General features: G+C 58.6%; 6 protein-coding genes across 6 annotated transcripts; 4 read left to right on the forward strand and 2 right to left on the reverse strand.

Moving 5' to 3' along the window:
• The first annotated feature begins 292 nt into the window (after positions 1–292).
• On the forward strand, positions 293–1478 carry THITE_2119499 (uncharacterized protein). The gene is made up of 5 exons (XM_003655574.1): positions 293–649; positions 716–745; positions 871–1024; positions 1088–1266; positions 1323–1478. Exons 1-5 carry the CDS (start codon positions 548–550, stop codon positions 1353–1355), a joined length of 498 nt encoding a protein of 165 aa, XP_003655622.1. The 5' UTR covers positions 293–547; the 3' UTR covers positions 1356–1478.
• Positions 1479–2733: 1255 nt separating this feature from the next.
• Positions 2734–4171, forward strand: THITE_2119503 (uncharacterized protein). Its single transcript, XM_003655575.1, has 2 exons — positions 2734–3705; positions 3765–4171. The coding sequence occupies exons 1-2, from the start codon at positions 3132–3134 to the stop codon at positions 4154–4156; spliced, it is 966 nt and encodes a 321-aa protein (XP_003655623.1). The 5' UTR covers positions 2734–3131; the 3' UTR covers positions 4157–4171.
• Positions 4172–4186: 15 nt separating this feature from the next.
• Positions 4187–5003, reverse strand: THITE_155936 (uncharacterized protein; the record flags this gene model as incomplete). The annotated part of the gene is made up of 2 exons (XM_003655576.1): positions 4187–4813; positions 4872–5003. The coding sequence occupies 2 exons, from the start codon at positions 5001–5003 to the stop codon at positions 4187–4189; spliced, it is 759 nt and encodes a 252-aa protein (XP_003655624.1).
• A 3111-nt stretch (positions 5004–8114) lies between these two features.
• THITE_2155686 (uncharacterized protein) lies at positions 8115–11160 on the forward strand (the record flags this gene model as incomplete). Its single annotated transcript, XM_003655577.1, has 4 exons — positions 8115–8505; positions 9626–10226; positions 10285–10511; positions 10567–11160. The coding sequence occupies exons 2-4, from the start codon at positions 10100–10102 to the stop codon at positions 11158–11160; spliced, it is 948 nt and encodes a 315-aa protein (XP_003655625.1). The 5' UTR covers positions 8115–8505; positions 9626–10099.
• A 1157-nt stretch (positions 11161–12317) lies between these two features.
• On the forward strand, positions 12318–14112 carry THITE_2119516 (uncharacterized protein). Its single transcript, XM_003655578.1, has 7 exons — positions 12318–12495; positions 12575–12595; positions 12667–13256; positions 13322–13546; positions 13607–13715; positions 13771–13891; positions 13954–14112. The coding sequence occupies exons 1-7, from the start codon at positions 12475–12477 to the stop codon at positions 13971–13973; spliced, it is 1107 nt and encodes a 368-aa protein (XP_003655626.1). The 5' UTR covers positions 12318–12474; the 3' UTR covers positions 13974–14112.
• A 2407-nt stretch (positions 14113–16519) lies between these two features.
• On the reverse strand, positions 16520–18527 carry THITE_2090789 (uncharacterized protein; the record flags this gene model as incomplete). Its single annotated transcript, XM_003655579.1, has 3 exons — positions 16520–16751; positions 16811–17014; positions 18493–18527. The coding sequence occupies 3 exons, from the start codon at positions 18525–18527 to the stop codon at positions 16520–16522; spliced, it is 471 nt and encodes a 156-aa protein (XP_003655627.1).
• Between the last annotated feature and the right edge of the window lie 1188 nt (positions 18528–19715).

Below are 19715 nucleotides of genomic sequence, written 5' to 3' on the forward strand. Positions count from 1 at the left end.
CGGGAGCGCAGAAACTCGCGGCTTCCCAAGCTGCATGCATGAGGGATTAAGGACAGCCACTTGTTGGCTCGCTGATGCATCATCGGACCTGCGAGACGGTGAATCGCGGCATTCCGTGGTCTTCCAACTGCCCGACTGTGTCCTGACCGTGATCACACAGGAGTGGTTAACCTCGATTAAATTAAGGCCCAAAACGGTGTAGGGGCTAGCGGCAACAGCACCCATTTTTTTGAGGGTGGGTGAAAGTTACGGAGTACGGAGGACTCTGTCGTGAACGCCGTGCCGGCTTCAATGCACTAACTGAGGAGTTGCAGTTATTCCGTACGCGGGCAAGAGAATGATGCCGGTTGAACTAATTATGCGCTTAACAGTCTTGCTAAAAAAGAGTCAAGCTGCGATTCTTGGCATGGCGCGCATAAACATTCTTCCGCCAGCCTGTCCGGACAATCCCGGCTAAGCGAATATGGGTCCGCAGCCAAATCTGCGTTGACGACGAACGATCGTGCCCTTGCCGACGGCTTGCACTCCATTGAGATCGCAAAGCACCATGAACTCCCTCCGTGTCGCCCGTGCGGCTCTGCGGGCGCGTCCCGCCGCTCTGCGCACGCCGCTCCAGCGCCGAGGCTATGCCGAGGCCGTCTCGGACAAGGTGCGTTTTCCACTCGCGTCGCAACACGCAACTCGCTGCGGACAGCTGCTCTAACCTGGCACACAGATCAAGCTGAGCTTGTCGCTCCCCCACCAGGTACGGTGCATCTAGGCCTTACGGCATCTAGACGGCGTGCGGCTGTGACCGGCGATGATACACCGAAGCGACTGCGCAGACGAGCATGTCAGGGGCGGAGCTGATACTTTATTTCCCGCATCTAGTCCATCTACCGGTCCCAGGACGTCGTCCAGGTCAACATCCCCGCCGAGTCGGGCGATATGGGCATCCTCGCCAACCACGTCCCGTCGATCGAGCAGCTCAAGCCTGGCTTCGTCGAAATCATCGAGGAGAGCGGCAGCAGCAAGAAGTTCTTCCGTACGTCCCCGAGATGGAGCGCGGAGGCGGATGAGTGCTTGTGGCTTACGAGACATCCTTCAGTTTCCGGCGGTTTCGCCATCGTGCAGCCCAAGTCAGCCCTGAGCATTACCGCCGTGGAGGGATACCCTCTGGAGGACTTCAGTGCGGAGGCTGTCAAGGCCCAGATCGCCGAGGCCCAGAAGGTTGCGAGCGGCAACGGCAGCGAACAGGATATTGCCGAGGCTAAGATTGAGCTTGAGGTGAGCATGGGCAGTGCCAGGACGGTGGTGTTTTTACAGCTGCTAACAGTTCCCAGGTCCTGGAGAGCCTGCAGGCTCACTTGAAATGAATGTATAAAAGCCCATAACCTGCCCTGTAGTATACCGAAGATTCCCTAGTTCAAGAGGCGCGCGCATCTCGAGGCACCTTGCTCTGAGCACCCGCCGGCGAAGCTATTTTGTTACTCGCTTGGAGACTTGGGTCTGCTTTCGCCGGCTTGCAGTTAACCACCATGGCAGCCGTTCTCGTGCCAAGGTGCTCATTCCCGCAAGTTAGAGACCCACAATGTTGAGGCAGGATCACTCCGTCGGAGAGTATGCGAGCGGCAGGGGCATTTGGTACTCCTTGGTGTTCCCTGCGCCACGCGAGTAATCTTCAGAAGCTTGCCGAGGTTCTGAAGAGCGAGGTGATTGCAGCAGAACCAAGGGGGCAGGTTATCCTAGTCGCTAAAGCAATCGTCCTCAATCGCACTCTCCAGATGAACATGGCTTACTCCGATCACAACGCCAATCCGCGGTCACACGCCCGGGATGCGAGCTCGCAAGGACCGTGAAGCGGAGGCTGCTTTGGGATCTGGAAATCAGTATAGCTCTGTCCGCCTCCGATTCGCCGAGTCTTGCGGCCTGCAGTTCGCAAGACTCCGACCGCCAAGCATCGTGGTTGCGCCGAAAGAGCTCATCCCATCGTCACCAGCAATGCAAGACTTTTGTTCCTATGGCCCCTAGAAGCCGCTGTCCGCAATGGCGTCCTGATCTATGTGAGCTGCGAATCCGAAGAGGAAAAGCCCGTTCGCAATTGCAGATCAGATGGCAAGGTCTGAAGCTGTCTCATGAGAGATCCCGCCACAAAATCACACATCCATAGGCGTTGTCGAGACGCGGTCGCGCGCCCTGAGTACGGCGCCACCAAGGAGGGCATATCTACTGAGGATGGGTGATCTTGGTCACGAGCCGTGGGCAATCCAAGTGGCCCGCGGGTTCATCCATGATTGACTGCCCACATCCGCCGGGACGAACGCAAGAGCGCCGCCGCCTAAACAACTATATCAGGTGGATGTGCGGACAACTCAGGTATCTCCCAGCGGTACTATCGATCTCAGGCCGCCCTATCGTCTCCTGCGACCCTAAATCGGAGCAGGCAGTCTTGGGATGTGGGTGAGAGATGGAGATACCGGGCTAGGAGCGTTTAGAAGGTGGTGTGTGTGGGCTGACAACCGTCAGTGAATGAGGGCAGGGCCGCAAAGATGAGGGATACGGATGCTGTGTGGTGGTCGCCTCGATGGGAAACCAACGAGCACCGCCATCTCGGGACGGTGATTTGAGGCTGGGCGCGGATTTGGCGGGAACACCGCCTTGGGCCCCATGGTCTGTAGGTACCTAGGTAGGTAGGTACAGGCACGGGCTCCAGACCGTGAGTAGCAATCCGTGGTATGTACCTCAGACCTCGGCTGCATCCACACGAGGATGGTGGACGTTGAGTTGTTATAGCCGTGATTTATATTGACGGGTCCCCGGTTCTCGCCAAGCGGATGTCGATGCAGGAAGTGGCAGACAGAAAGCACAGGTAGCCCTCAACTCACAATCCTGGCGTGCCAAGAGCTGAGCGTTGAGGTGAGACGTTGTTTCCTCAACCGCCCGGGCATGTGAGGGAACAGGGTCGTGACCAGGCATGGCGGTGCGGAAGAAGGTGAACCCGAGGCTAGTCGGTGGGACAACCCTCGGCCCCGGTGTCGAGATTGATGTTAACGAAAACTCGAGGGTGGAATCCCAAGCCAAGTCGCTGCGGACAAGATACGGCTACAGACAACCCGCTTCACAAGGTTTCCCTCGCTCCCTACTCGACGACCATGGGATGGGACCGGCTTCTGCAACTTTTCCTCTCGACTCTGTCCCGCGCCACGCCCGCGCAATGGTGCCAGGGCTTCTTCCTCCTCGCGGCCGGAGGCGTCGCTGCTGTGGCAGCGTTGCCGCGTGAGGCGAAGACCCTCCTGGTTGACTACGGCGCTCGGAAATCTCAGAAGCCGTCAGCAAATACACCCTCCCCCCTCAGGGCCCCAGACCGCGGCTGGTTGCTTTCGCTCATCGGCACTGTCACGTCGTGGACGCAGGTCCCCCATTCATGGTTCAGCGCCTTCTATGTCGTGTCGCTAGCGTGTTCCGTCTTTTGGCTTGTCCAATACCTTGGCAGCGGAGCTGTGCTACGGTCCATTGCATCCCGCCAGGCGTCCGCGGGCGAGCCTTCCTGCACGCTAGGACAGGCGGCATTGGGCTGGCTCATGCTCTTCCTCCAAGGCACCAGGCGCGCCTACGAGCACGCGGCTGTCATTAGACCGTCCAAGTCAACCATGTGGATTGTGCACTGGCTGCTCGGTCTCTCCTTCTATCTCGCCATGAGCGTATCCATCTGGGTGGAAGCAGCTGGTATGAACCCTCATCAAGATGAGGAACCGCAAGACCTGGGATTGTTGACCGTAGCACAGGTGCGCTCTTGGACCCTGCGGCTGGTCACACTGATGACGCCCAGTCTCTCTTGAAGATGGCTGCCGCAGTCCCCGCCTTTCTGTTTGCCTGGGTCAACCAGTACAGGTGTCACAAGCACCTCGCCGGGCTGAAGAAGTATTCATTACCCGAGGGCGGCATGTTTCGCCGCTGCATCTGCCCCCACTACACCTGCGAATGTCTCCTGTATCTCTCCATGGCCGTTGCCACGGCTCCCCGCGGTGCGTGGTGTAACAGCACGCTGCTGTGCGCCCTGGTTTTCGTCGCAGTCAACCTCGGAGTCACGGCATCGGGAACCCGCGAGTGGTACATCGAGAAGTTCGGCAACGGCCCGGTTGCGGACAAGTGGAACATGATTCCGTTCTTCTTCTGAGGTGCTTCGATTCCACGGGGCAGACCATGTTCACGGCCGCTTAAACATGGGCCCGAGCTTGCTCCCAAGCTTCGAGACCTTCAGCACGTCGCGATATGTCAGACTAATGCGCATGTGCCGCTGGTTGAGCCCATCTTGGAAGCACGAAGCGGAGCGCAGAAGGCTCCAGTTGGCGACGGTCTGCTCCGAAAGGTCTACGTCGGTCGAGATGGGATCTATGCCGTGGAGGTACCCGGAATAAAGCTCCGCGGTCGTGATCAAGAGACTGCGCGGCTCTTGCAAGATCCTCCACAGCGGTTCAGGGTCCAGTGCACCGTCCTCCTTGCTCCTGTACAGGTTGAGGCAGAGGCTCGAACCGAGGCTCACCGTGCAGACCACCGGATGGTAGGCCAAGCCGTCCTTGTGCGGCATAATGCCCGTGTTTGGCGGGTATTCATTGATGAGTACGTGGTTCGGCCGGCGGTGAGGGCTGCTAGCGAAGATGTTCGGTTCGCCGTCCGAGACGGGGATTGAGAGGATGCGCGAGACGACGGGGTTTTCGAGCCAGTCGGGCAGTGGCTGAGCATCGAGGAGCGTGTCTTTGACGAGGTCTGAGGGCCACGTCTGCAGCCGGCGATGCGTCAGTTGCCTCCATCTTGCCTTGGGCGCCGTCTCGACCTTTGTAGCGTTCCTGTTAGACGCCCGAGTCCGCTCGATCCAGCGCGTGTCCAGCTACCTTGTGGAGAATGGCCTGCTCCTCTTCCTCACTGATGAAGTCCGCGATGTAGTACGCCGCCGGTGGCAGCGCCCTTATCCTGCAGGCCTCCAGCGACGGCGGCAGCTTGATCGGGGAAAGAACGGTTTTCATTGGGCTGAGTTGCCTTTGTTAATCAACTGAGCTGTCCTTGAAAGCCTTGTCCCCTGCGTCCTGTTGCGGTTGGTGTGTGGAGCGGAGGGGCGGAGCATTCAGCGCTGCGCGGCAGAGAATCGCGCATCATGGTGGGCGGGCACGAGCGGCATCAGGGAAATTGGTGAGGGGCTGGGCTGGGGCAGAGTGGGTCCATAACATCAAGGAAAAAGGAGCACGTGTGATTGGTTTCGCACATGGAAGTTCACGGCTACGCGAAAAGGGCCTCAGTTGCCTGTTTCTGTGTCCTTCATCAACACCAACACATTACTTACCGAGTAACTAATCCGCATACACTTAAAATCCGTACACACTCCGCGCCTACCTACCTAACCAGGTATGTGGGTATTCGAGCATTTGGGAGAGCTAGTGTACTGCTCCTCGCCAATAATTATTGACCACCACGCATGCTGACGATCACTGGAGTCGGGGGCGGCTGCAATGAAATCGGGGCGTTGTGGGAATTTTGTTCCTGCAGGGTTCGTGGCCAGCAGGCATCAGCCAGCAGGCAGCAGCAGCCTTGGCCTCTTGCCGTCCGTGCAAGCCCAGCTGCAAAGGACTGGGACCTTGAAATTGCATCCAGCTGGCTGCAACGCAGCGAGCTTCGGTCCTGCCCGCTAACATAACACCACTCTACCAAGGCCGCGAAGCCCCTCACACCCTGGTCGGGACGCAGGGATCAAGTCAAGTCACCCGCCCGTACTGCATACGCCGAGCAAGCCAATCAGCGCGGTGGCGATCAGACTTTGATCGGGATATCGATGGGTTCCGCCTATCCCAGCTGGTTTTCTCTGCCTTTCACATCAAGTCAAGCAGCACCCATCCTAGGCGACAGTTCCGTGCGTCGCCTCTCTCGAAACGAATCGCTTCCCCAAACCAGCAATCCACGGCCATCTCTAACGGCAGCCTGTATCATCAGTATAATCGTACGGCACGTTTTGCAGCCTTTTTCGTCCCGCATTTCCCCAGGCGACTCATTTTCCTCGCTATTTTTCGCTGCCGTTTTCGTGGAATTACCTAACTCCTTGGTCCGCCCGCCTTCGGTGGTCTGCTGGTTTGCGTTCCTTAGGTAGTCGAGGTTGGTTGCTTTTGGACACGGGGCCGCTGGGCTGTGCGGGTCTGCCAGGCTCACTCTCCTCACGCACAAACAAACCCAAGGCTCCATTTGCCCACTTCCCTCGAACTCGAAGTCTCTGGCGCATCATTCTTCTCGACTGTGGTCAACTCCCGCGCACCTCGCTTTCGCCTTGTTCAAGTGCGCGCCCTCAAGTAGCGACCAGGATGGTGCAAAACGGCAGTTGTCTCTTGAATTAGATGACATGGATGCGCAGAATGCTGCCGAGCCCGCCCCCTCGAAGCACGCTGCTTCTCCCGCGCGGCCGGGCAGCGACACCGATCACCCCAAGGCCCCCGCCGTGGCCAAGTCGGCCAGCGGCGCAAAGCCCGAGCCGTCCCTCAAAGACAGTAGGCTAGGTGCTTCTGGCCTTCGTCTGGCCGATGAAGATGGCGGCGCCGACGGTAATTCCGATGCCGAGACCATCGTGCTGCCCGGCAAGGACGGCCACTCGCCGTCAAAAGTGCGCAAAATCGTCAAGCATGAGAAGAGCGACGACGAAGAGGGCATCTCTGCGACCTTGAGCCGCAAACACCCTAACTTGAAGCACGAGCGAGACGGCGACAAGGGCGAGAGGATCGACCGCCCCGAAAAGCCGGACAGGCCAGTCTCCGTTACCGGTACCGGACCGAACGAGAACGCCGCGTTGCTCGCCGGGAAGAAGAAGAAACAGCTGGAGAAGACCAAGACCAAGGACGGCTCTAGCGGCCTCAGTTCTGTGCCAGGATCTCCACCTCCACCCCAGCGTCGCCGCCGCTCCTCGAATGCCCACTCGAAGTCGGATTCAGAAACCGCGCCTGTGGATTCGGGCAAGACCTCGACCAAGGACAAAGCCAAGCCGCTCGACAAGGTGGTGCCTCACAAGCGGAAGGCGCCGCGGCCCGAATCCGACGACGATGCAGAGAATCGCAAGATCCGCCGCCAGCGCACTTCGGGCTCTGGACTCGACGCGTCACGGAAGCAGCATCATCCTCCGAAATCCCATCACGATGCGCACCTCTCGACACGGAATCGGTCCATTTCCCCGCACTCTCGGGCTCACCGTCGCAGCATCTCAACGCACCTTCCGGGGCACTCGTCCAACGGGCTGAGCCAAAAGAAAAAGCGGATACCGGCACCGCTTCAGTCGACCGACTATCACTCGGACGAGTCGTCGGCGAGCGGCAGCCCACATCCGCGCAGCTCCAAGCTCCGTGGGCTCGCAACGCCGGCAACCGCGGAATCCAACATTTCCCCTGCGAAGATGGCCCCGCACAAGAAGCACCTGGATGCCCACGGCCAGACCTTCCTCGCCCGAGCTTGCGCAAAAGGTGAATACGAGATCGCGAAGCAGAGATTGCAGGAACGCCCCGAGGACATCAACGTCGCCGATTACGCAGGCAATACCCCGCTCCAGATCGCCGCACTCAACGGCTACGACGATATCGTCAGGCTTCTCGTGGATGCTGGATGCAACCTTGATTGCGTCAACAACGACAAGGACACCCCTCTCCTCGATGCCGTGGAGAACGGTCATTTGGATGTCGTCAAGATCCTGCTCGAGGCTGGCGTGAACCCCCGGAAAGCCAACGCGTACGGCCAGGAGCCGATTGACAGGGTGAATGATGACCTTGACTACGCGGACGAGATCAGGCAAGCCTTGCAGGAGGCCAAGCAGAAGATGGGCGAGCGGCGACGAACCTCTGAGGAGCACCACCTGGACCCGGCCGATGCTCGTTCTTCGCATGGACCCGACAGCCCTCGCAGGTCCCCCGAAGCGTCGAGTGCGATCCATGCTGGCGTCGGCCGGAGAGCCGGTACCATCCGCGCGACGAAAACCAGCAATCACCTGCTGTATATGCCCATGGACGACAAAACGCTCCGTGCAGCGGCCGCCCGTGGTGACGAGGAGACTGTTACGCGCATTCTTCAAGTCAGAGAGAACTTTGACGACCCGGAATCCATGGTCGCGGCCGCCCGCGGTGGCCACGACATCGTGATGCAGCTCTTATTAGCCTTGGGCAGGGCGAATCCCGATCCGCCGCCAATCCCTAGTTCAAACAGCGAGTATTCGACTCCCATGCTGGCCGCCATTGGGCAGGAGAACATCAAGGTCGTCAGACTTCTTCTCGACCAGAACGACTTCGATCCCACTCGGCGCTTCAAAGGGGAGACGTACTACGAAATCGCGAGGAGACGGCGCGGACCGAATTGGATGGACGAAGAGCAAATGTTGAAAGATGCATATGACGAATATAGGAAGTCGCACAAGGACGCAGCAAAAAACCGATCCCCCAGCCAGCGAGATCAAGACCGCGAGCCGAGGCGCAAGACCGAGGCGAAAGACGAGGCCCCGAAGCCCCTCAAGAGGAAGCCGTTAAGTCCAACAAGAGAACCCAAGAAGCTCACTTCCGCAAAAGCGCCTACGAGCCCGAAGGAGAAGCGCCGGGCGAGCTCGCTTAACACCCACCAGGATGACCGCACTTCGCCAAAACGAGGGCCTGGGCGGCCCAAGAAGGAGGACCGCATCCCGACGATTGCCATCTCCGACCGCGAAGTGTCGCCGACTGCGAGGCCCACGACTAAGATAAAGCGGGCGGAGTCGGATCTTGCCGCTGTATCATCCGAGGGAGAGACGGTCAAGCCGAGGCGAAAGCTGGTGTCGGGGCGGGAGCTGAAGGGCGAACGGGAGAGGCAGCGGCGGCCCAGCTTGACTTCCAATGCATCTTCCATGAAGGAGCCATCCAGCCCTCGCGAGGAGCCCGAGAAGGCGCAGAAAGCAGAGAAATATCACGACAGGACGAAAGCTCTTAAGCGGGACGAATCTCGCGATAGACTATCCGTCTCGGGCGAGAGTACCGGCAAGCGGTACAGGTCTAGCGCGACTCCTCCGCACCTGGGGCCGACGGATAGGGATGGCGGCGACGTTTCGGTCAAGAGGAGACGTCTGGATACCGACGGCAAAGAAAAGCGGCCAAAGTCCAGCCAGTCCGACGACAGATTTTTGAAAGCATCCTTACCCCGTGACTCTGGCTCAGCCGCCGGACCTCGGCCCCCGTCTAAGTCACGGGATGATGAGGATCGCAGGCTCACGCCAAAGCCCAAGAAGTCAGATGCATCACTTCACCACGGGCGCCGGGAATCTGGGAAGTCCGTTTCTTCCGAGGGCAGCATCCATGTTAAGTCGGAGGACCCCGACGTCGACATGCCTGACGCAGCTTTGCCTGTAGATGACTGCCCAGAGACTCGGCCTTCGCCGCAGGATGAAAAAGAAGAGGAGGAGAAGAGGAAACAATCCGAGCGTGAAGCACGGACGCCCGAGGCAAAACGAAAGGAAGAAGACAAGAAGCGCCGAGAAGAGGAGCGGGTCCGGCTGGAAGAGGAAGTGAGAAAATTTGAGGAGGCGCTTGCTCGGCGGCGAGAAGCGGAGGAGCACCGGCGGCGGGAGGAAGAGAAGCTGAAGCAGGAAGAGGAACGGAGGAGGCGGGAGGAAGAAGAACGTCAGCGACGGGAAGAGGAGGAGCGGCGACGGCTGCAGGAAGAAGAAAAGAAGAGAAGGGAGGAAGAGGAGCAGAGGAGACGAGAAGAGGAGGAGCGAAGGCAAAAAGAAGAGGAGGAGCGGCGGAGGCGGGAAGAGGAGGAGCGGCGGAGGCGGGAAGAGGAGGAGCGGCGGAGGCGGGAAGAGGAGGAGCGACTACGTCGAGAGCAACTGGAGCGCGAAGCGGCGGAAGAGGCGCGGCGTAAACGTGAAGAGGAGGAGAAGAAGGAGCAAGAGCGCAAAGAGCGTGCTCTCCGAGAGGAAATTGAGCGCAGGCGAGCAGCAAGAGAGGCCAAGGAAGCCGAGCAACGGCGAATACGCCTCGAGCAAGAGCGTGCGCGCCTAGCGAAGTTGCCGCCAGTCTTGCGGTGGCTTGACTGCGCCGTCAACCCCAAGCTCCCCGAGGTTGCGGAGAAGTTCAGCACCATGCAAGGCGTGCGGTACGACTGCATCAATCCGGAGGCGGATGGCACCCGCGATGGCAGAGAGCAATGGTTGCTGAACACACAGGTTGCGCTTCTCCTCGGGGAGAAGGACTGCCAGCTATCGCGGTGTACGTTTCGTTCCAGTGCTGACCCATGCTTCGCCGAGCTGACGTTTGCTTGCATTAGACACTGCGTGGGCCCGGGTCCCTGTGACGCCCGTCGCGAAGCGAGCCATCTGGCGGCTCGAGTCGGATCGATACGCGCTGACAACACCGGCCCTCTTCGAGCTCGGCGAACAGCTTCCGGACTACTACAAAGGACAGGACCCGCGTAGGATGAGCTATCGCATGCTCGAGAGCCTCAGAGCAGACGCTTGGGAGAGGTTCGCGGCAATGGATATGTTCTTTGTCAAAGTATGCGGGCATCCAACCGTCAGCCAATGTTTACTCTTCGTTCTGACCGTTCCAGGCTTCGGATTTTTTATACATCATCCCCACGATACAACACCTCCGCAACGTGAAGCTCACAATGGCATATTGCGAACTTCCGGAGAACGATATGCAGTGCATACGCTGGGTACCTTACCAGAAGTGGAGGCACGACCCGGATGCTGACGGCCTACACGGGTTTGCGCCAGGCAACAAGCATTATATCAACGGTGAGCTCGCCTCTGAAGACAAGCCGAGTTTCAGGGAGGCAAGGGCGACGCCTTTCCCGAGGCAACGAATCCCTCGTCGCGGCTTTGTCGCGGTTGCTCCTGATGATCCAAGCTACGACAAACATAGCAAGGATCATGGCCTCAACGGCTCGATTGTTGATGGCGAGTCGCCGCTCTTGGCCAATGGAGGGCACTCATCGCCTATGAGCGTTTCATCCCGAACGGCGACGGCACCGATGAACGGCGTGGAATCACAATCGCCAACATTCAATACGAATGCAACGGGGGTAGCGACGCCCGATGGATCCGGCAACCAGCTGGTCTCTCCGTCCTCCGAGGCGGGACCTGCGCAAGCTCGACCTTTGGTTAACGGCCACCACAGCCCGCCCATTGGCACCGAATAAATTGGTGCTGTATCGGGATACCGGTGCCCTCCCCCAGCTCCTGAGCCTGCTGGCGTGTTAACAAGCAATTTCCTTTGTTTTCCGAGGAGAGGAGAGGAAAGAAACGATCAATATGACACCACGGAGGCCGCTTCTGCTGGGTTGAACTCGAACTCGAGAAAGATCCCAATGTCGGTTTTGCCGGACAACCAAGACGCAATGGACAAGCAGTCCGGGAGGCAGGGGCGGAGGAGTATTTGGGTTCTCAACCCAACGGACCCGCGGCGATGCCGTTGATGAACGGACAGCGGAAGTGGATCTCCACGAATGTATGTGTGCGAGAGAGAGAGAGAGAGAGGTGTGATGCCCATGTCCTGTACAAGTATGTTGTATGTTGTTGCTCTTGCTCGAGCGGCGGCTGGCGTTTAAGTGAGGGAGGCAGGGCGGCGGAGTTCAGTTTCCAAGGCGTACCCGGACAGGGCCTCGAGTATACATCAACCATGCATGGCTGAATGTGCATCGTGATCGGTGGGACAAATGCGACCAAGGCATTTCCGTTCCTATGCTTCCCACCTGTGTGCTGTATTGAGTAAACAGAGGTACTGAGTGCTCGCGGGGATAGAGCTGAGGTGTGGCATCAGGCAGGCTTATATGCGGATAGTGTCAAACTCAAGGGCCGTATTTGCCCCCCGCACCCCCCGCAAGCAAGCTGTCCCTGTCCCACCACTGGAATTTGCCCCACCAAACATCAAAAATTGCTGGAGGTTATAGAGGTCCCGCCAAGACTAATTTCGGCCAATTGTCGGCAATGTTTTTACAACGTCAGTACCCCGCCAAGACCGCCAAGGGGTTTGCACTATCGCCACGGGTTAGCCACGGGTTAGTTCGCCGGGGGTACGGGGGGCGGCGCTAGCCCCCCGCTGGTTAGGATTCGGGTTAAGGTTAGGGTGAGGGTCAAGGTTAGGGTGCGGGTTAACTTCGTTTTCTTTTTTTTCGATTTGGTTGAGGTTTGGTAAAGTTGTTGCTACGAGTCTTCGCGATTGTGCATTGTCGATGTTGCTCTAAGTCGTCGTGGCCCCGCTTACCCCGTGGCGATTGTAAATACTTGTAAGCGGCAACCTCCGAAATTAGTCTTGGCGGGACCTCTATAACCACGACCCAAAAATTGCCCCTTCCAGCGACGAACGACGCTTGAAACTGGAACACAACTCACAGCACACAGCAACAGCACACTTGCACCGCCGATCACAAGCCGCTCGCATCGCCACTTCTTTTCTCCGCGCAGAGAGGGTTATCCAGTAGGAAGGAGGTCAACACAGCACAGAAATCAGGACCATGGCGACAACAGTGGAAAAGGTGCGTCTCGCTCCGTTGAGGTCTCTCCCTCGCAGCCCCCGGTGCGAACGTCGCGAGGACTGACGGATGGCTGCAACAGATCAAGGAGATCGAGGCCGAAGTGGGTTTATTCTCCCCCGAGTCTCCAGGAAGCGGACGCACGACCTTTAACGCCCTGCCTCTTTGCAACAGATGGCCCGAACTCAGAAGAACAAGGCGACGTCGTACCATCTCGGCCAGCTCAAGGCCAAACTCGCCAAGCTCAAGCGCGAGCTCCTTACTCCGTCGGGCGGCGGCGGCGGCGGCGGCGGAGTCGGCTTCGATGTCGCCCGCACCGGTGTCGCTAGCATCGGCTTCATTGGCTTTCCCTCGGTCGGCAAGAGCACGCTCATGAGCCGGCTGACGGGGCAGCACTCCGAGGCGGCCGCCTACGAGTTCACGACCTTGACCAGCGTGCCCGGCCAGGTCATATACAACGGCGCGCCGCTGCAGATGATCGACCTGCCCGGTATCATTGAGGGTGCGAAGGACGGCCGTGGTCGTGGGCGGCAGGTCATTGCCGTCGCCAAGACGTGCCATCTGATCTTCATCGTGTTGGACGTCAACAAGCCGCTGACGGATAAGAGGATTATCGAGAGCGAACTGGAAGGGTTTGGCATCAGGATCAACAAGGAGCCGCCGAATATCACGTTCAGAAAGAAGGATAAGGGCGGGCTGAATATCACCAGCACGGTGCCGCTGACGCACATTGACCATGATGAAATCAGGGCGGTCATGAGCGAGTACGCGACACTGCTTGGCTTCATCTTTGATATCGTAAGGGATTGCGGGCTGACGGACCTGGCAGGTACAAGATCAGCTCGGCCGACATTACCATCCGGTGCGACGCCACCATCGACGACCTGATCGACGTGCTCGAGGCGAAGAGCCGAAGCTATATCCCGGTCATCTATGTGCTCAACAAGATCGACAGCATCAGCATCGAGGAGCTCGACCTGCTGTACCGCATCCCCAACGCCGTGCCGATCAGCTCCGAACACGGCTGGAACATTGACGAGCTGATGGAGGCTATGTACGCTTACTTCCCCTTATCCCTGGCTGCTCGGGCGGCGTGGTAACCAACACTGCACAGGTGGGAGAAGCTGAATCTTATCCGGGTGTACACCAAACCCAAAGGCAAGATGCCCGACTACTCGGCCCCTGTGGTGCTTCGCGCGTCGAAGTGCACGGTGGAAGACTTTGTAAGTGGCTCTCTGCCGGTCTGTCGCTGATCGAATGCCGACTGACCCCATCCAGTGCAACGCCATCCATCGGAGTATTGTCGATCAGTTCAAGACAGCCATCGTCTACGGAAAGTCAGTCAAGCACCAGCCGCAACGGGTCGGGCTCTCGCATGAGCTTGCAGACGAGGACATCGGTACGTGATACGGTGACCATAACGGTGAATCAAACCAGATGCTGATTGTCCCCCTACCGCAGTTACGATTGTCAAGAAGTGATCTCGACCACAGCGAGCCTGCCGGGTTCGACCGTGCCTGAGGCGCTGTCTTCGCGCAGCATCATCACCCAGCGGAGTCAACCCGACGGTACGCCGAGGCCCGCTTTTCAAGGGCGGTGAGATCCTGGAGCCATAGACTTGGCATGGCTGCCACTGCCTGAGGCGTCGGGTGCTTCGTGATGAGGTGGGGTTGTTCCCCGGTTACTCGGGGCATCGAGAGCCCTAGGGCGCAACTGCCGGGTGCGATGAAGTGCCCTTTCCAAAGGTTGCTAAGCTGCGTCACGCTTCAAAGGCTGCGTCTCGCTTCAAAGCCTGCCACACCGGCTTCCGTATGATTTGGGCATGCGGAAAATGCTGCAGGCGGGAGAGGCATGGTCGGAAGAAGATGAAGAGAAGACACGCTGAGAGCTGTGGTGTCGAGTATGACTGGTCATGATACATGTTCACTTTTGTTCCCACGGCATGGAGCGTCTCTGGGCATATACCACACATATAGATACGCGCAATGGGCATTGGAAAGGCGTCTACAGCGCCCAAATGTAGCGGTGGTCCATCGCACAGCCGCGACCGCGGCGGATAGAAGAAATTGGATGGGAGTTGCATTGTATCCTCTGCATTGCTCTGTTGACGCCACCAAGTGCAGATGAGGTAGGCAGTTACCGCACAGGGGGCTGACACGACTTGGTGCGCGCCTCCCGAGCGACCGTTGAAGGTTGTTCCCCATCCAACGTCTCCGTCTCTCTCTGTTGGAGACTGTGTGCGCTGCGCAGCACTTAGTTACCACTCCTCCTGTCCCCCCCCCTTCCCTTCGCCGAAAGCGTGGCTGGCGAGGCGAGGATTGCCGCGACCCGAACCAATCAGTCTTGCTGGATCTGGACTGAACCGTTGCTCGTGATCTCTCCGCGCCAGAGCCTCGCCTGCCGTGCCCTCCCTCCCTCTTCCGTTCCCTCTCCCTCCTTCCCTCCCCCCCCCCCGGCGCTGAAATGGACATGACGCCCCCAACCCCGGGCCGGCCGGGCCAACTGCCGGCAGAAGCGCCTACCACGTATACTCTGGATGGTATGTACTGTGCATGCTGCCCCGCTCACGAGCATGTACAGTACACTACATATGGTACGTAGGGCTGGCAGGATGGCAAGGTCGATCGCCGGAGTAGTCTACATACCGGCCTATCCGTACGCACTACAGTGTAATCTGCACTTCGTGGCTACCTAGTTAGAGCCACGAGGCCCACGGCCGGACCAGGGCAGGCGGCCTGGCCTCGTTGTCCTGCTCTTTACGGCATCGGCGCTTACACGCCAACTACTGCGTACCTGCCACGATCTGTACGACTGTGAGTCCCCCGTTATTGTGCAGTCTCTATATATATACTAGAGGCCACGACGGGGTCAGGACGGTCTTGTCAAGCTTGGCGTGGGGAGCTGCTGCTGCCCCTTTACCCCCTTTTCCTGCTTCACCTGGCTTGAGCCACAGTTACGCGGCCGGGTTTCGGTTTCTTTGTTTCTGCGGTTGCATGGCAAGGAAAGCCCCTTGGGCATTCAAGGCTCGGTTCAGCTGTGGGGGAGTCGGCTCGCGATCCACGACTGGCGGCTCAGGGGTTGTTGTTGTTGTGTTGTTGTTGTAATACATACTTACACCAAGTGACGAACTACAGTACCATGGTGCCGTGTGTTGTGCATTGTTTGCGGGGCGTGTGGCTTCGGATGAAGTCTCTCATTGTCCGTCCCGTGTATGTACATACATACTGGCAGTAACTACTGGCAGCCGGAAACATAAGACGACCACGACCAAGGAGAACCGGGCTGCCCTCGCCTCATGAGCAGCGACCCGTTGACAAATCGGCCTTGTATCTGCATGACGCTAGTGTAGCGATAGCGATATATCTGAACAAGGGGAACGCAAAGTTGGGTAGCAACAACGGAAAGGTGCCCCTTGCGTGCTGCATGCGGCCTGCTGGTCGGCCGGCTGAAGTGCGTGGCAGGCAGGGGAAAGGGGGAAGTTCAGATGAGGAAAAAGACGTTGGGGCGCAATGCTCGCTCAGCCTTCCCGGGTTCAACTCCACGAACTAACTTACTGCACAGTTGGGGGTGAAGGCCTGAGCGGACGGACTTCATGCGCGGCAACGCACGCGCATAACCCGGGTTACTGCCAACTAACTAGCGAGCGGGATGATCTGCGCAGAGTTTAAATTGCCCGGCCACGTTTCATGCGAGGCCGTGGTGGATTGCTCGACGGAAAATGCCATGGACCTGTCCTGTACAATAACCACAGGGCTGGTTTGTTTGCTAGCGTGGCTCTTTCCCCCTACTTTGGAACAGGGATTGCAGCCAACAAAAAAACGGCCTTTTTTTACCCTTCCTCGACCTAATAATGTATATACCACGAGAACAAACAAACCAGGGACGGATTGTAGTTACCTACTGTCCGAAACACTACTGTGTATGCTCCGGGTATGCAAGGATTTCCGTAGACAGTAATCCGTAGTGTAGTTGGGCAGTTGGTTGGCGGGTGAGTGTCCGTGGCCGCGGCCTGAGGCGCACCAAGAAGTCAAGTCGCCGTCTCCCCGTGCTGCTCTTGCCGCTGAAGCCCCCACCTCCTCTCTTGTGGATGAGGGGAGTAGCGTGGGGGCGGCGGAGAGTCAAGCGCACACCATCCGACGACCGAGAGGAGGTGGCCCGCGCGCGGCAGATTTGCAGGCTCTTCCAGATCAGAAGAGGGCCGGTAGATGGAGCACGAGAGGCCGAAGATCCGGCCGAGGAGGGGGGATGGCGAGAGTGGGCTTGGCCCCGAAAGTGCGAGTTGACGGCGGCTAACCATTGGCCTCTACCCACAGCTCACGCCTGCGGGCTGCATATTCTGTTGGTTCCAGGTTCGCGCCTCTTGCCCATTTCGCCGATGCCCGCGATGCGCCGCGATGCCCGGAAGACAGTCGGACGCGCTGGAGTCAAGATGGTGACCGTGGTCGGCACCGACGGGCCTCGTCTCTGGCCGTCACAATCATCTTCGCCGACTCTCGTGCCTGGCTTTCGCACGACGCAACCCCTTTGTGCGTGATGTTGAGGCCAACGCCCGAACAAAGGGGAAGCAGCCGTGTTCGAAACGGGGATCGGGCTGCGCGAAGGCCTGCCTTACACAGTAGCGTGCTAGGTAATTTGTATGTAATCAACAACTGCCACGGTCGTGCCCAAGAAACCAAGATTTCTCAACCAACAAGCTCAGCAGAGCATGTTGCAGGTTGGTCCACTCCCGAGGCGCCCGGGCGCTTGTTTAGGTGGTGGTTCAGGGAGAGAAACGGCCGGGAGATCAAGCAAGATCTGCCTGGTAGGTGCTCCGGATCCCTGGCGGCAACCCCAGACAGAGGATCGTCGTGGTGGGCTCTGCGGGGCTCGGCATGTGGTGTAAGGTATCAACGGATTACGTAGTGTACGGATACGGATTGCTCGGTGAGGAGCATAAAAGGAGCTGCGCAAGTGATCGCCGAGCTGCTGATTGGGGGACTGTGAGCGACGGAGTCGTGAATCCTGAGAGGCCGATCGTCAACAAATGACCAAGACTCCCCGGCTTCGACCAACCATGGAAGCAGCTGACTTCATCATGTGCCCGTGATCCGGAGCGAGGTTCACTTTCTGTTTGGGCAACCCTTCTCTGAAATGGCATTCGTCAGTCCTGTTAGGCATCCAGTCTTTGCACTGGGAAGTTGCGACTCGAGCGGTTTTCGGTGCTTCTGTCTCTGCCAACGCCGCCGAAAAACGGACACTTCGATTTGCTTGCCGATTTGCTTGCGTCCTGTGGAGCGTAGAGACCTCCTGTGGATACCTACCAGGTATGCACACGCTGGTAAGCCTGCCGCGCTAACCATCCCGCGTGTAACTGCTGCGCATTGTGGTATCTCTGGATGGGCCCTTGCATTTCTGACCAGCTGGGTGTCGCGAGGTTGCTCTTTGAGGACTTACGAGCCGTTCGGCCAGTGGGATGCCAGGCCGGCCAGTCGTGCGCTTGGACCCGGGCTGTCTTGGACAGCCATCAATTTTGTGCCCAATCATTAATCATGGGGAGTGCGCAGCCCGGAAATTGTGCCCAATGGTAGCGCCGATACGCCCATTCGGAAGGTTGGCCCTGAAAGGGGCGAGTATCCGGCTGCCACCCAAGATCGCCCACTGCATCCAGCGGGGCCGATAGTTCGCCATGACGCGACCGGTTGCATCTCCGTAACGCCGTCCTCGCCGCAGAGGTCGAGGTCCTGCGAACCACGGCGTTTTGGAGGCACTTTGGCGCGCCCCTGCTGCTCTCAGAGTGTGTGTCTCGCTAGTTAGATCATGGATGCATCGGCCGCACGCGGGTGTCAATCGATGTTGCTCAATCGCATCTCGAACATGTACAATCGCGGGCCCGGGTTCAAGGTTCTATCGGCGGCTACCGTGGTCGAAACCGCACGGGGCCGGCTCTGCGTAGCGTAGGGTTACCCACGGTTCCGTCGAGCGCTCAGCGACAAAGGGGATGCGGCCGGTCGTGTTACACACGGGTCGTTCACCCTGTTGTCCAGCGGGTCGTCCATGGCATGCCAAGCCGCGAAAGACGGGGCGTTACTCCGGATAGTGTTGATATCGACTATTGAGCCGGATTAAACCATTCTCGCGCCCTTACACTAATAAGTATCACTCTTCGCAGCGCGTGGCGGAAACGCAGGCGCGGCAGGCGACGGGCTGAGCTTCCAGCTTCCACAACCACCTCCTTTTCGCAGCACACAAGATATCCGAATCTGCCGGCTGATTGGCCCCTCGGGAGTTTGTTGGGTGATCGCGGGCCGAGGCGGCTGGGGGTGGCTTTCAGTGGGTTCCGAGGCCGTCTCATCCACTCACCAACCGGTCCTTGGCTACCGATCGATCGCAATTGGCGGCATCATGGTATGGACACCTATGGAGCATGCCAAAAACGGCCTGCGAGACAAGACGTTCCCCAGATAGGCATTGCAGGGCCACTTATGCGGCCAGGCGGTCCTTGCGCTGGAACTTGCGCTTGCACGCTTGCACGAGAAGACGCATCCTTGTGGGTCCCCGGCTTTCTGGGGGCGGAGCTGCCCGAACCTCCGCAGGGCATGCGTGGCCCACCCTTGGCCCGCCGACGAAAACTGCAGTTTACTTTGTTGTTACACACCTGTCACGGGGCAGGGCGGATAACGTTGCGATGCGAACATCATCGAGGAGGCTTTTGCACTACGACATGATTCGCACCTGGCGCGGAAGTCGTCTCGGCACTATTGCTCGAGCAATTTGGCATCGTCGAGTGATTTTCAGCCTTGCGGATTCGGCTCCTTCACCTCATGGCTATCGCGGCGCAGATGGCGGTCCGTGTAACCTTATCCACGGAGATACACTAGGAACTGCGTCCACGCCAGGGTTCTGGGCAAGTCATGCGACAGCCTCCTTGACGATCATCCGGTCGCGGACTTCCCTATGGAACCAGGTATGTACACTAGTGTATCTGTGCTCTGATCCCGCAAGGAAGCAGCGATCGGGCAGAGCCGGGGGAGGGGGCCAAGAACAACAGCAAATTTGCGCGCCAGCCACAGTGTTTCGCAGGAGCGTGGTAACTGCGCCGTCAAAACCTTGAGGTTGCTTTTTGCTCGCATGCCCCTGCTCGGCTGCTCACTCAGTGTCTGTATACGGATGCACGGAAATACACAATAGGTATGTACATACCTGAAAGGCAGGTGGTGATCCATTGCGTGCACGTTACTGTACGA

Source organism: Thermothielavioides terrestris, chromosome 4 (assembly GCF_000226115.1).
Source record: "Thermothielavioides terrestris NRRL 8126 chromosome 4, complete sequence".
Classification (NCBI taxonomy): domain Eukaryota; kingdom Fungi; phylum Ascomycota; class Sordariomycetes; order Sordariales; family Chaetomiaceae; genus Thermothielavioides; species Thermothielavioides terrestris.

Coding starts and splice junctions, on each gene's coding strand:
- THITE_2119499 (XM_003655574.1), top strand. CDS start 548: ATGAACTCCCTCCGTGTCGCCCGTGCGGCTCTGCGGGCGCGTCCCGCC. Junction 746..870: donor GCTTGTCGCTCCCCCACCAG/GTACGGTGCATC, acceptor TCCCGCATCTAG/TCCATCTACCGGTCCCAGGA. Junction 1,025..1,087: donor CAGCAGCAAGAAGTTCTTCC/GTACGTCCCCGA, acceptor GACATCCTTCAG/TTTCCGGCGGTTTCGCCATC.
- THITE_2119503 (XM_003655575.1), top strand. CDS start 3,132: ATGGGATGGGACCGGCTTCTGCAACTTTTCCTCTCGACTCTGTCCCGC. Junction 3,706..3,764: donor CATCTGGGTGGAAGCAGCTG/GTATGAACCCTC, acceptor ACCGTAGCACAG/GTGCGCTCTTGGACCCTGCG.
- THITE_2119516 (XM_003655578.1), top strand. CDS start 12,475: ATGGCGACAACAGTGGAAAAG. Junction 12,596..12,666: donor TCAAGGAGATCGAGGCCGAA/GTGGGTTTATTC, acceptor TCTTTGCAACAG/ATGGCCCGAACTCAGAAGAA. Junction 13,892..13,953: donor GCTTGCAGACGAGGACATCG/GTACGTGATACG, acceptor CCCCTACCGCAG/TTACGATTGTCAAGAAGTGA.